We start from the raw sequence: 15,955 nt of genomic DNA, 5'->3' as shown, positions 1-15,955 counted from the left end.
CACTTTGGTTACTGCAAGTTTTATATTAAGGTTGCTAATTAGAGCATAAGACCAAAAGAAATGAAATGAGAAACTGAGCTCTCCAGAGAACTGCTAATACAACAGGTTTTTATATAAATCCAAAGTTCTCTTAAGAAATGCTGGCCAGGCGTGGTGGCTCATGCCTGTAATCCCAGCAATTTGGGAGGCCAAGGCAGGTGGATCACCTGAGGTCGGGAGTTCGAGACCAGCCTGACCAAAATGAAGAAACCCTGTCTCTACCAAAAATAGAAAAAATTAGCCAGGCATGGTGGTGCATGCTTGTAATCCCAGCTACTTGGGAGGCTGAGGTAGGAGAATCCATTGAACCTGGGAGGTGGAGGGTGTGGTGAGCCAAGATCGCACCACTGCACTCCAGCCTGGGCAACAAAAGTGAAACTCCGTCTCAAAAAAAAAAAAAAGAAAAGAAAAGAAATGCTGTAAGAAGGAAAAACTACAGGGACATAATCCAAATTGACAGGATCTTCTACTTTTACATCCTAAATTCTAGCTCTGTAAATAAATTAACAGATAACATTACACGGTACTCAGAGGATGCACCAGGAAGAGAACCAACAAAACCTTTACAACTCCTCACTGGTGCCCCCTGGTGGCTACCTAATCTCCAACTCTAAACTCAACTGAACTCATAAAAATTCTCTAAAAATAAGACAAAACCAAAAACTAAAATAAAAGCAAGCTATATCACAATTGCAGAGTTTTGAGTTATACTCTGAAAAGCTAAATTCCAAGTAAGATTTTTAATATAAATGGAAGTGAAAATATTTCTCTGAATTGTCTTAGCAAAAGGAAATATTAAGTGTTTAGTTCTACATGACTTGGAAGGGTAAGAAATGCTCCCCCCACCCACCGCAAGTTTTACCCAGCGAGATTTTTCAAAGGACACAAAAATGAATACCTGGGACTTAGAAATATTCCTCTCTAAGTTATATTTCAATAAATCATTTACCACACCCACCTACCAAAAAAAAGAATGCCTGGGCTATTGATTCATTAGTCTAGAAGAGAGCTTGGTCACTTAAAGTATATCGCTAATTAAGAAACAATGAATTATACTCCTGCAATTAACCTGCCTCCATTTCCCTGATAGTCCATATATTAAGTGATTCACCTAAGGTGAACTGACGGGTAACATCAGAGGATTTGCCAGTAAGAGAACCAACAAAATCTTTGTAACTCCTCACTGGAGCCCCCTGGTGGCTACCTAATCTCCAACTCTAAACTCAACTGAGCTCATAAAAATTCTCTAAAAATAAGACAGAACCAAAAACTAAAATAAAAGCAAGTTGTATCACAATTGTATAAGATGAATTTACCTAAGGACTACTAATCAGTTAATATCTGGACTATCACATATATCTGCTGCTGGCACCAGAACTTGTGCATAACTGCAGCACTCTATCTTAACCTAGCCTTAAGTTGAGGTCATCACAGGTGTTTCTCCTACAGCAAGGATTTTTTTTTTTTTTTACACGAACTGGATATCTTTTTTTTTTTTTTTGAGATGGAGTCTCGCTCTTGATGCCCAGGCTGGACTGCAACGGCGTGATCTTGGGTCACTGCAACCTCCACCTCCCGGGTTCAAGCACTTCTGCTGCCTCAGACTCCTGAGTAGCTGGGACTGCAGGCGCCTGCCACCATGCTCAGCTAACTTTTGTATTTTTAGTAGAGAGGTTTCTTAAAACGTGCTATTTTGGGCCGGGTGCGGTGGCTCATGCCTGTAATCCCAGCACTTTGGGAGGCCAAGGCGGGCAGATCATGAGGTCAGGAGTTCATGACCAGTCTGGCCAACATAGTGAAACCCCCAATACAAAAAATTAGCTGGGTGTGGTGGTGTGCACCTCCCAGCTACTTGGGAGGCTGAGGCAGGAGAATCACATGAACCTGAGAGGCAGAAGTTGTAGTGAGCCGAGATCATGCCATTGCACTCCAGCCCGGGCGACAGTGTGAGACTCAGTCTCATAAAAAAAAAAAAAAAAATTGCTATTGTGTTTCAGTTGGGTAGACTACACCAGAAAAGTTGCCCATAGGCTACTCCCTATAGATCCCTGGAAGGTAAGGTTAATTCTGCAAGTTGAGTTCACTATTTGGCAAGAGTCTGATTCGGTCTTCCTTCCCTCCTCTTCACCTTCCTTTTCCACTCCCCAGCCCTTGCCCACCAACCCATCCTCACTCACTCCCCGACTCACATGCCCTCACTTTCTAGGCTCCAAACCTTGCATTTAAATGAACAGATCATAACCTGAATCATAACAACTTTGGGAATAGCAAGCTGAAGATGGTTCTATAGATGTATCTGTCTTTTGTTTTGTTTTGAGACAGTCTTGCTTTGCTGCCCAGGCTGGAGTGCAGTGGCACAATCTCGGCTCACTGCAAGTTCTGCCTCCCGGGTTCACACCATTCTTCTGCCTCAGCCTCCCCAGTAGCTGGGACTACAGGCGCCGCCACCATGCCCGGCTAATTTTTTGTTTTTGTTTTGTTTTGTTTTTTGTTTTGTTTTTGAGACAGAGTCTCGCTCTGTTGCCCGGGCTGGAGTGCAGTGGCCGGATCTCAGCTCACTGCAAGCTCTGCCTCCCGGTTCCCGCCATTCTCCTGCCTCAGCCTCCCGAGTAGCTGGGATTACAGGAGCCCACCACCTCGCCCGGCTAGTTTTTTTGTATTTTTTAGTAGAGACGGGGTTTCACCGTGTTAGCCAGGATGGTCTCGATCTCCTGACCTCGTGATCCGCCCGTCTCGGCCTCCCAAAGTGCTGGGATTACAGGCTTGAGCCACCGCGCCCGGCCCAATTTTTTGTATTTTTAGTAGAGATGAGGTTTCACGGTGTTAGCCAGGATGGTCTCGATCTCCTGACCTCGCAATCAGCCCGCCTCGGCCTCCCAAAGTGCTGGGATTACAGGCGTGAGCCACCATGCCCTGTCATATCTGCCTTTTTTTTTTTTTTTTTTTTTTTTTGAGACAGTGTCTCGCTCTGTCACCCAAGCTGGAGTGCAGTGGCACAATCTCAGCTCACTGCAAGCTCCACCTCCCAGGTTCACGCCATTCTCCCGCCTTGGCCTCCTGAGTAGCTGGGACTACAGGCGCCCAACACCATGCCCGGCTAATTTTTTGTATTTTTAGTAGAGACGAGGTTTCACCGGGTTAGCCAGGATGGTCTCGATCTCCTGACCTCGCAATCGGCCCACCTCAGCCTACCAAAGTGCTGGGACCACAGGCATGAGCCACCGTGCCCGGCCAGATACATCTGTCTTACTGTTAGTCCTCAAATAGAAAAAAGCAAGGGAAATCCCCTCCCTCATACTCTCAGTACCAAACTCCTTAACACAAAACTCTAGCTGTCTTAACAGTTTTCTAAAATGTCTTCTTTTACCAGGCACGGTGACTCACATCTATAAACCAGGCACTTTGGGAGGCTGAGGCAAGCAGATCGCTTAAGACCAGAAGTTTGAAACCAGCCTGGGCAACACAGCAAGATCCTATCTCTACAAAAAATTGTTTTAATTAGCCAGGTGTAGTGGTGCACATCTGTAGTCTCAGCAACTTGGGAGGCTGAGGCAGGAGGATTCTTTGAGCCCAGGTGTTCAAGGTTACAGTGAACTACGATTGCACCCCTGCACCCCAACATGGACCACAGACCAAGACCCCCATTTCAAATAAATAAAACTTCCCATTTTGCCTTGGGCCTCAATACTACCATGATAGCCATCTGCCTATGACTTGCTTGTCTATTCTTTCCCAACACCCAATCAAAAAATTTTAAAAAAGAACTAAGAATAAAGCCAGGTGTGGTGGCTCACACCTGTAATCCCAGCACTTTGGGAGGCCAAGACAGGCAAATCACCTGAGGTCAGGAGTTCAAGATCACTCTGGCCAACATGGCAAAAGCCCATCTCTACTAAAAATATAAAAATTAGCTGGGTATGGTGGCGTGCACCTGTAATCCCAGCTACTCAGGAGGCTAAGGCAGGAGAATCACTTGAACCAGGGAGGCAGAAGTTGTAGTGAGCCAAGATCACACCACTGCACTCCAGCCTGGGACACAGAGAGAGACTTTATCTCAAAAAGAAAAAAGAACTAAGAATAAAAATTATATCCTATTTCCCCAAGTCAGAGACCTTGAGTTACCTAAACGAATGTAGTAACAACACCCAATGCTTACATCTCAATTCAATAAACTCAGACCTTAATTCAACAAAGTATTTCCTGGCTGGGCATGGTGTCTCACATCTGTAATCCCAGCACTTTGGGAAGCCGAGTCCAGAGGATCACTTGAGCCCAGGAGTTTGAGACCAGCCTAAGCATCATAGCAAAATCCCATCTCTGCTAAAAATACAAAAAAAAAAAATTAGCCAGACGTCGTGGTGTGTACCTGTAGTCCCAGCTATTTGGGAGGCTGAGGTGGGAGACTCACCTGAGCCCAGGAAGTTGAAGCTGCAGTGAGCTGTGAGCACACCACTGCACATCTACCATAGGGAAGACACAGGCACAGTCCATACATTCCTTCAACAAAAAGGTATGCAGCTTCTTCAAGCCAAAGTACTCTAAATGCCAGGAATACAACACTTAGAGTATATAAGTATACTCTAACACAGTCTCACTCTTCTCACTCTTGCCCAGGCTGGAGTGCAGTGGCACCATCTCGGCTCACCGGAACCTCTACCTCCCGGGTTCAAGCGACTCTTGTGCCTCACCCACCTGAGTAGCAGGGATTACAGGCATGCACCACCACACCTGGCTAATTTTTGTAAAAAATAAATATTTTTTAAAAGGAAAAAAAGATAGGCTGATCAAGGAAAGTCTCTGAGGAAGTAAGATGTAAGATGTAAGCAAAGACTTGAAACAATGTAAAGAAAAAAACCCTGTTAAGATCAAGCTGACAGCAATCCATATGTATATAAATGTCCCAACCCCAGAGAGTTTGAAGCATAAGGCAATAAGGCCAGTAATTACAGCTGTAAAGAAAGTAAAAGGAGACTAGTATAGTGGATGTGGTCAGAGGTAGCCATGGTTAAGGAATTTGAACTGTACTGGGAATGAGGAAGGCTCTGTGCTACAGCAAGGCATATAGTGCTTCACCTGAGTGAGATTATATTACAGTAAAGGAGATAAGGCAAGTGTAAAGCAATTGTCATACAAGGCAGAATAATCAGAAATAGAGCATGTACAAAATATAATGTGAGTCACTGAAAGAGTTAAAACCACATCAAACTCAGGAAGGAAAGAGTTGAGAGGAAGTGGAACTTGAGATAAGGCTATGGAAGAGAAAAGTACAGCATGAGGGTCATACAGGCTTGTTCAGCAAACAGCCAGGCATCCAACATGGCTGACATGTTTGATATGCTTAGTAGAGTCCTGGGAGATTAGACTACTGCAGTAGGTTGCAGTAGGTTGTATTATAGAAAACCATTAATTATCTAATTCTGCAGGCAATGGAAAGCCACTGAAGGTTTGAGTTGTGGGAGAAGAGGGAGAGGAATAAAATTATCAGAGGGCTATTTAGTAAGGTATCTCTGACAATGACTGAATGAGGTTTTTGCAGTAGTCCAAATAAAAAATAATTAAGAACCAAACTAGATGGTAGTTGTAAAGAGAGAACACGGCTGGGCACAGTGGCTCACACCTATAATCCCAGTACTTTGGGAGGCCAAGGCCAGCAGATCACAAGGTCAGGAGTTCGAGACCAGCCTGGCCAACATGGTGAAACTCCATCTCTACTAAAAATACAAAAATTAGGCGGGTGCCTGGTGGTGGGCGCCTGTAATCCCAGCTACTTGGGAGGCTGAGGCAGGAGAATTGCTGAAACCCAGGAAGCGGAGGCTGCAGTGAGCCAAGATCGCAACACTGTACTCCAGCCTGGGTGACAGAGCAAGACTCTATCTTGGGAAAAAAAAAAGAGAACAAATACATACGAAAGAGGTGGAGAAACTGAAGAAAGCTGAATTGACAAAATTAAACAAATGGCTGGATGTTGAGGTTGCCCATATTGAGTCTGAGGTGCAGGTGAGACAATCTGGATGATCCACAATTTGCTCCAAAACAAGCAAATAACCTATAATCCACAAAAATTACCAAAAGAAGTCCTGCTTAGTGGAATAAGACTCTGGTTCTTGATAAAAGCAAAGCTGCTAACCATCAAAAATATCAGCTTTAGCCGGGCATAGTGCTGCATGCCTGCAATCCCAGGACTTGGGAGGGCAAGGCAGGCAGATCATTTGAGCCTAGGAGTTCAAGACCAGCCTGGGCAACATGGCAAACCCCCCCCCCCCAATAAAAATACAAAAATTAGCCGAGCATGGTGGTGCATGCCTGTAGTTCCAGCTACTCAGGAGACTGAGGCAAGAGGATCACTTGACTCCAGAAGGTTGAGGCTGCAGTGAGCCAAGACTGTGCCACTGCACTTCAGCCTGGGCAACAGAGCAAGGCTGTCTCAAAAAATGAAAACAAAAATAGCCTTTACTAAAAACTAAAATGACACTGATGATAAAATGATACAATGCCTAAAAGTGTTTCCTTTCACCCTAAGGAAAGGAAGAAAAGTCTTTAATGTATATAAATGTAACGTGCAATGAACAATGACAACATACAACCACAGTTAAGAGAGAGCCTAACCAGTCAGGGAGCCACATGACAAAGTCCAGGAAATCCTACTAGTGAACTATAGCAGAGCACTAAAATATGACTTGAATGGATTTCCACAAAGGAATAGGAGAAATGATCATTAAACAAATGCAGGTCAGGTGCGGTGGCTCACGCCTGTAATCCCAGCACTTTGGGAGGCCAAGGCGGGTAGATCACCTGAGGTCAGGAGTTCAAGACCAGCCTGACCAACATGGTGAAACCCCGTCTCTATTAAATATACAAAATTAGCCAGGCACGGTGATGCATGCTTGTAGTCCCAGCTACTCAGGAGGCTGAGGCAGAAGAATCCCTTGAACCCGGGAGGCGGAGGTCGTGGTGAGCCAAGATCGTGCCATTGCACTCCAGCCTGGGTAATAAGAGTGAAACTCCATCGCCAAAAAAAAAAAAAAAAAAAAAAAAAAAAATGCTGTTCTACCCACTGAGCTCTAGGTTATGGGGAGGGATAATTTCAGAAACTTCGGTGTGCAAAAAGGAGCAGCTTCCATAATTACCTTTTCTGCCCAAAACCTTCCAAGCAACATTTATCAGTCAGTTTCAAATTAACATTTACTGATCAATCTATTTTAAGGTACTCTATTTCAAACAAAGGATGGTACCACTTTCATGAGTTTTTTAAGGTATAATTTTTTTTAAAAGTTAGTTAAGACTAATACCCCAAATAACTTTTAATATATTTCTTAAAATAACTGACACTTTAATTCAAAATAGCCATCTATTTTTTATATACTATCATTAAACAGTTTTGTCAGAGACATAAATTTGAAGACTGCTCTACAAACGAATTTTCTACAAATAAAGTTAGTATATAGTGTTTAAATCAGCATTCAAAGAATCATTAAAGCCAGATTTTACAAAAGGTATGATTCCAAAGTGGAATCCATGTGTCCCAGGTTTCTGAAATTCTCATTTATTCAATATGCTACTATGGCCTTTCATACCTTTCATGCCCACAGAGGCCACAGCAAACAATCAGACATATAACCAACTAGCAATTCTGCCCTTACATTATCTGACATTTTATATTTGTTCATTGCCTGCCTTCCCCATTAAAAAATAATCCTCATGACAACAGTGACTGTGTTTTTACAACTGTATCCCCAATACCTAAAACACTGCCTAACACGTAGCAGGCACTCAATGAGTACTGATCAATATATCCACAAGAAAAACAACAACTATATTCTTCCTACAAACAGATTCAAGCAATGACAATATACCCTGCTTGAATCTGCCACTTTTTACAGAACGATGTTTAATTTTGGTATGTGTCTCTTCCTGAATTGCAGAAAATACAGTTATCTTTGAGAAGGTTGGAAAAGATTCCGTGATTACAGAGAGGCACTCTTTAATACAGCTCAGGGTCTAGTCTGAACTTGTGGGACACGCACAGGAACACCGGAGTCACTTCTGCACAATGAGACACAAACGGATGGATGCTCACCCCTCAATAAAGGTATATACGCAGTACAAAACATGCTAAGAAGGAATACCACAAGACTTAATTAGTGCTCAGAAGGAGCTTTGTGACACGAGATGAAAGGTACCACAGACACAGAAAACATTACAAAGGTGTGGCAATACAATACCTCAAAGACAAGAATCAGTTTGTGACCCTGATGTAATGAGGATTCCAGGGACCACTGACAATCTCCACTTACAAAGCAAAGCATGGAACAGACCCAAAGTATCAAATGCCCTGTAACAAAGAGAAACTGACATGATAACTCCTGTGCTGTCCTCCCAGCTTTCCCTTCCACATTAGTACTAAAGTGCAGGCAGGCATTTCTTTCATGGAAACAAACTTTTCTCCATATTGTCTACTTTCTGTCATTAATATCACTTACCTCCTGCCCTGTAGCTGCTTCCATATCAAGAAACAGATCAAGAAGAGATCGGACCAGGCGAGCTGCTTTAGCCTTGCTGATGGAATTCAAGAAGGGTCGTACATACTTCAGGAGTCCCCCAAGCTCTGTATGAAAGGCAATTCAAAAAGAGAAGTAAACATCAACATTTGAGACAAAATACCCACTTAAGAAATTGACCGAATGTCATAAAAATCAGTACTTACATCACTGGAATCAGTCTAAATGAAACTTACTAGGAGTTTAAAGCATTCCTAGCAAATAGCAGAGTAGCAAAAATACGTTAACATCATATACCAAATTTGCATTCTGTTACCTACTTAGCCACTGGATTACTATGAAGTTCCAAGAAAAGCTCATGTCTCTGCTTCATTTATCCATCTTAATGAAAGATAAACAGCCAAGTATTCATAATCTCAAAAAGCAGTTTTCTAGAACATGAAATATGCTGTGTCCCTGCCACCTTCACAAAATTACTTCCTCACAACCAACAAATATGATCAGGTTATACAAGTAATTTTTTTCTAATTTCCAAGTCTGCTTCAGCTGTTCCCCTTAAACAGACAAGAGATTTCCCACTCCAGATTCCTTTTTCATGTCTTTCTGCAGTGCTCCCCAGTTTAGCCTTTCTGCAATATCACTTCCCTGGCACTCTTCTGAATAAACTTTTCACATAGAAGAGTGTTTTGCCCTTAAAGTGCTACTATATCTCTTTTAAATTCCTCATTAATCTTCAAAACCTAAGTCTTAAACTATGACCAAAAAAGGGATCCATCATAGAGCTTTTCCCCCACTTTATAAAAGAGGGCAGTATACGAACTCTAAAGAAACATCTTTCGAAACAATAAACTAGAGATATGCTTGTTAAATAGTAAAAATTAGAGAATGTTTCAACTAAACAGCTAATGAGGTATTTTTGGAATGTAGGTTAAAATTACTTTAGTGCCACTGCCTCTTTAATATTCTCCAATTGCAGACTCACCCTCCTGAGAACTCTAATTCAGGGCAAGCAAACCTCACCCTCCAGAGAATGCTAATTCAAGGCCCTGAAATCCTCATCTGCCTGAATAGTCAGAGAATGCATGGGACTGTGTCAGGCACTTAAGAACTTGATATAGAGTAGAAAAGTTCATCTTTTCCCTTCACTCCCCAGTAATGACCTTTGATTCCCAATGTTTAAAACTTTTTTCATTCTGCCACCTCATTCGCCTCTGCACAAGACTACAGCATATACTCCTGCTTTCAAGAGGCACTAATGCCATAATCCCATCTGAAATGTCTTGCCATCTTCTCAGCCTATATAAATCTTATATATCCTTTTAGGTCCATCTGAAGTCCTATTGAGTTTTCCATGTAACTCCAGTCTACAGTGATTCTTCCCCTCAAATTCCTTTTGCATTTATTTCAATTATATTATGTAATGATAGCTTTTTTAAAGTAGTCCGGAGCAATGTCCCTTCTCCCACAGAATTTCCTCCTGTGCCTGAACAATTCTGAATGATTTCTAGTCACAGAAATGTTCACAAAGCAGCCTATTCTAATGTTGACCAAAACAAATTATTCCTTTTTGAAACACAAAACAGAAATCTATACCTTCTTTCATATGGCTTTAAATACTTAAAGGTAATTATCATTTACATTTCCCTAATTTTCCCTTTATCCAAGCTTAACATCTTTGGCTATTTCAACTGTTCCTCCAAAGTCCTTGTTTCTAGATAACTTAGTTGCTCTCCACTGAACAAACTCTACTTTCTAAAGGTACTACCTGTGGTATTTTGTGGTACCCAGAAATGAAAACAATTGCCCCAGGTAGGGTCTGACAGTAGACCAGGAGGCCATGATATGTAACATAAGAGAGCATGTTTTGCTTTTTCTAACACCTCTCTTTGTTCAGACTGAGTCCATTAAAGTCCTTTTTAATAGACTACTGTCAAAACAGGTAATTCCCCCAACTTCCTCTGTTTTGAAAAATACTTTAAGTATATAACTTAATCCTTATCACAACTGAATTTAATCTTCCTGGCTTTGGCAATAACTGTGAATTTTAATTCTGTCTTCTAACTGTACTGAGTCATCTACAAAAATAAGCATGCCTTCTGAAATGGCTTTAACCATGATTCCAGATGCTGACCAGAAAAACAAGGACAGATCTTCACGACACAATGCCTGAAGACTTCCCTTCAGGTTGACAAATGATCCATTTATTAACATGTTTTGGATACAGTTACTCAGCCCATTGTAAATTCATAACCTGTACCTTTGATATTAATATTATGGCAAATGTTCAACTATCCTGCTTACATCAGATATGTAGTCTATATCATTCCTCTAATCCAGAGGCTGGCAAACTTTTTCTGTGAAGGACCAGACAGTAAATTTTTTTGGCTTTTCAGGTTATATGGTCTTAGTAGCAGGTCCTGAACTCACTCAGTCACACACAATGGGGAAACAAATGGGCACGACTTTGTTCCAATAAAACTTTATTTACAAAAACAGGTGGCACACAGACCCCTGAAAATCTATGGGTCTGATAAAGCTAACCAAAAAGAGAACTAGGCTGGGTGCAGTGGCTCACACCTATAATCCTAGCACTTTAGAAAGCCAAGGCGGGCAGACTGCTTGAGCTCAGGAGTTCAAGACCAGCCTGGGCAACATTGCGAAACCCCCACTCTACAAAAAATTAGCCAGGCATGGTGGTGTGGGTCTATAGTCCCAGTTACTTGGGGGACTGAGGCAAGAGCATTGCTTGAGCCCAGGTCGAGGCTGCAGTGAGCCAAGATTGTGCCACTGCACTCCAGCTTGGGTGACAAAGTGAGACTCTGTCTCAAAAAAACAAAACAAAACAAAACAAATAGAGAGAACTAAGGTGAATTTGGAATAATCTGTTCACAATAAATCCACTGTTTTTAAGAGATTACTATCTCCTTATCAAATAATCTGTCCCAGAACTCTACCACTAATGACCATGTATAGTGTCTATTCTTTATTTTTAATTTATTTCAATGTGCAGCACACAGTGAATACATCTATTCTTTGCATTATCCTCTTGAAAGGCAGGATAATATTTGCCTCAGTTTCCTTATACCTCTCCATGATTTTTCTCAGAATAATAAATGGCTCTATAGTTACATCTGCTAGAACTATTTTTTTGATAATAAAAGAAACTGTTAGAGCCTAGAGACCTGAACTTATTTACAGAGACTATCTGCTCTGTCTTCTCTCACCTATTTCTTTCAGTTTGAAAATCATTTTCCTTCCTAGAAAAGGCAGAAGCGAAACATGAGCTAAGCAGTCTGCCTTTCTAACACCTGCTAGCATTACAATATTTTCTCTAAGCACTGAGTATTATTCTTCTTACCCCAAGAGAGAAGCAAATGATCTCTTAGTTGTCCTCCTGCATTTTTCTTTTTTTTTTTTTTTTTTTTTTTTTTTTGAGAAAGAGTCTCACTCAGTGATCCAGGCTGTAGTACAATGGCACAATTGTGGCTCACTGCAGCCTTGACTTCCCAGGCTCTAGTGATCCTCCTGTCTCTGTTTCCCAAATACCTGGGACACAGGAATGCACCACCACACCCAGTCAATTTTTTAATTTTTTTGTAGATATGGGGTCTCCTTATGTTATCCATGCTGCTATTTTTAAAAAAAAAAATTAACAGAGATAGCATCTTCACTATGCGGTTCAAACTGGTCTCTAACTCCTGGTCTCAAGCAATCCTCCCACCTCAGCTTCCCAAAGTCCTGGGATTACAGGTGTGAGCTACTATGCCCAGCTGCCATTTTTCAGACTTAGTTCATCATCTGTTTTAGTCTACTACTGTTTTATATTCATTCTTGTTTGTATTTCCTGTTTCTTTCCATTTTCATACATACTGAGATAATTTTTTTTTAAGTCCCATAAAATCATACTGACTTCCTCCTATTCTTACTGGGATTATTTGTAATTATGTGACCAGAATTTCCTTGTCAGTGGCTCACACCTGGAATCCCAGCACTCTGGGAGGCCGAGGCGGGTGGATCAACTGAGGTCAGCAGTTCAAGACCAGCCTGGCCAACATGGTGAAACCTCTTTTGTACTAAAAGGACAAAAAAAAATTAGCCAAGCGTGGTGGCTCACGCCTCTAGTCCCAGCTACTTGGAGAAGCTGAGGCACAAGAATCGCTTGAACCCAGGAGGTAGAAGTTGCAGTGAGCTGAGATCACATCACTGCACTCCAGCCTGGACAACAGAGTGAAACTCGGTCTCAAAAAAAAAAAAAAGGCTGGGCATGGTGGCTCATGCCTATAATCACAACACTTTGGAAGACCAAGGTGGGTGGATCACTTGAGGTCAGGAGCCCGAGACCAGCCTGGCCAACATGATAAAACCCCACCTCTACTAAAAATACAAAAATTAACTGGGTGTGGTGGTGGGCGCCTGTAGTTCCAGCTACTTGGGAGGCTGAGGCAGGAGAATCACTTGAACCCAGGAGGTTGAGCCGAGATCGCGCCACTGCACTCCACACCAGCCTGGGCAACAAAGCAAGACTCTGTCTCAAAAAAAAAAAAAAAAAAAAAAAAAAACCCTCACAGAACTCAACAGATTCCTTTGAAAAGTTTTAGGCTATGAAATCCTGAGCCTAGGCATCATGTCTGATGATGCTCAACACTATTAACACTACTTACAATTACACATCAGACATTGTTTTTTTCGGTAATCCCCAAGTGATTATTATTGGCCAGGGATCCTATCTTAAATTTTTGAGTAGAATACTTAGCATAATGCTATGCACTTATTAAATGCATAAAAAACAAAACTGGACATTAATGGAACAGACATACTTTCTATTCTCAGGGAGCAAACAATACAAACCTATCCATCAATAATAGCAAACACAGCTAAATATATGTAGGCCTTAACACTTCCTTAGAGTTCCCATTGTGTATACCTATACTCATCAAACTTTCTTAGAAAACAGTAAGTAACATGGAAATGTTTTTGAAAGTTCTTATAATTCATCTATTAAATTCCAACAGGTTTAGCAGTACACTTCTAAACTTCTCAAGTCACAAGGCAGGGCAAGAAACAAGGAGAGAATACATATAAAATAGGAATTTCAAGCAAAACAGTAATATTTTTGGATGAAAATTACTGAAGTGTTGACTATATACCACACACTGTTCTTAATTCATGCCACTGAAGGAAAGTAGAAATTTGGATATCTCAACAACAACAAAATCTTTTTTTGAGGCAAGGTCTTGCTCTGTCACCCAGGCTGAAGCATAGCGGTGTGATGACAGCTCACTACAGCCTCAACCTCCTCGGCTCAAGCAATCCTCCCACCTCAGCCTCCAGAGTAGCTGGTACTACAGCCACATAATACCACACCCAGCTAATTTTTCTATTTTTTGTAGAGACGGGGTCTCACTATGTTGCCAGAGCTGGTCTCAAATTCCTGGACTCAAGGGATCCTCCTGCCTCAGCCTGCCAAAGTGCTGGGATTACAGATATGAGCCACCACGCCTGGCTAACAACAAAAAAATTTTCACATCACTTCTGTTGGCTTTATAATTCAGAAAAATTACCTTACTATATTTTGCAGGGAGTGATTATCAAAACTGTTCTTGATAATTTGATTATCAAGCTCAAATTAACTGACAGACAACTGGAATCCATATGTATGTTAAATAGGAGGGAAGTCAGTCTAAGATGAAAAGACACCACCCACCAATGATAATTCGGAGGTAGACAGTTACAGGAAAGCAATAATAACCATGATGTCATGTGGCTAGATGGGCTCTGAAGTAAGACTACATGAGTTCAAATCCTAGGTCTACCAGTTATTAGTTGAATGAGCTTTGGTAAGTTATTTAACTTTTCTGTGCTCAGTATCCTCCATGTGTAAAATGGATAACAGTACCTACTTCAAGTTGTTTCAAGGATTCAATTAACTTAAACCATGTATGTGTTTAAAAGAGTAACCAGTTGGCCAGGCACCGTGGCTTACACCAGTAATCCCATCATTTTGGGAGGCCGAGGTAGGTAGATCACCTGAGGTTAGGAGTTCGAGACCAGCATGACCAACATGGTGAAACCTCACCTCTACTAAAAAAAAATACAAAATTAGCCAGGCATAGTGGCGCATGCTGGCAATCCCAGCTACTCGGGAGGCTGAGGTAGGAGAATCACTTGAACCTGGGAGGCGGAGGTTGCAGTGAGCCGAGATCGCACCATTTGCACTCCAGCCTGGGCAACAAGAGCAAAACTCCGTCTCAAAAATAATAATAATTAAAAAAAAAAAGAGTTCATAGCAATCAAAAACCATTACGTATGGTTCTTCTTATAGCTACTTAACGATGTTTTAAGTAAGATATAAGGCCCATGTAAACACATCCTCACAATTTCATACATCTTTATTCAGCTCTATAGACTGCGCCTAATAATAAGTTAGTGATCTTTAATTGAAAAAAATCACTGGCTGGGCACAATGGCTCACGCCTGGAATCCCAGCACTTTGGGAGGCCAAGGTGGGTGGATCATGAGGTCAGGAGTTCGAGACCAGCCTGATGAACACGGTGAAACCCCGTCCCTATTAAAAATACAAAAATTAGCCAGGCGTGGTAGCGCGCGCCTGTAATTCCAGCTATTCCAGAGGCTGAGGCAGGAGAATCGCTTGAACCCAAGGGGCAGAGGTTGCAGTGAGCCCAGATCGCACCACTGCACTCCAGCCTGGGTGACACAGCGAGACCCCGTTTCGAAATAAGAAAAACATCTTTAGCTCTCAAGTTCAAGAAGTTGTGCCAACTAACCCCCATTATTCTCTTAAACAACATAATTTTAGGGGAAATAACTCATGAGGTCACTTAACAGATCTTAATCCAATTTAATCAAATGAGCTCTAAATTCACTTTAAACTTAACAAAAACCACCCATTTGAAGTTAAACAGACTTCTCTTTAAATACTATTACCACTTTACTGGTAAAAGGTCCTTCCTGATCAAAAGGACTCCCTTCTCATTCCAAGGACACACCCATCATCAGAATATTATGTCAAATCTAATCAGTCAATGGTTTAATTACAACTAGAATGTCTGAGCAATGATGTGCACAAAGTCCTAGGTACAAATGGAGAAGTCTTAGGAAGACTCCATTTAATGTCTTATTCTTATTCTTAATCAATCAGAAAAAAACGACAGTGAGTCACTTGTATACAAAATCCTTTGTCATTTTTTAATCTGGCGCTTAAAGTTGTTATCTATCTTAAATACATCAGAGTTGCTCAGTGAAATTATTGAAGACTGTTGCTGCCTCTATGTGAGGGAATACAGTGAGAATTCAAAAACCAGAAACAAATCAGAAATCACTATATCCCAACAAAAATAAGATTGTCTCTCATTTGCAAAACTAAACTACCATGAAAGAACTGAGTTTAAAGGCCACTT

The 15,955-nt window shown here is 41.5% G+C and overlaps 1 protein-coding gene across 1 annotated transcript in view; it reads right to left on the bottom strand.

Moving 5' to 3' along the window:
• PSMD11 (proteasome 26S subunit, non-ATPase 11) overlaps positions 1 to 15,955 on the bottom strand; it is a 38,600-nt gene that overhangs the window by 19,396 nt on the left and 3,249 nt on the right. The window contains exon 3 of the mRNA XM_050763824.1: positions 8,520 to 8,644. Within this exon, the coding sequence (XP_050619781.1) occupies positions 8,520 to 8,644 (125 nt within the window). The remainder of the gene's footprint in view (positions 1 to 8,519; positions 8,645 to 15,955) is intronic.

Source organism: Macaca thibetana, chromosome 16, assembly GCF_024542745.1.
Source record: "Macaca thibetana thibetana isolate TM-01 chromosome 16, ASM2454274v1, whole genome shotgun sequence".
Classification (NCBI taxonomy): domain Eukaryota; kingdom Metazoa; phylum Chordata; class Mammalia; order Primates; family Cercopithecidae; genus Macaca; species Macaca thibetana.
The sequence above is the reverse complement of the archived record's forward strand: the minus strand, read 5'-3'. Positions and strand labels throughout refer to the sequence as shown.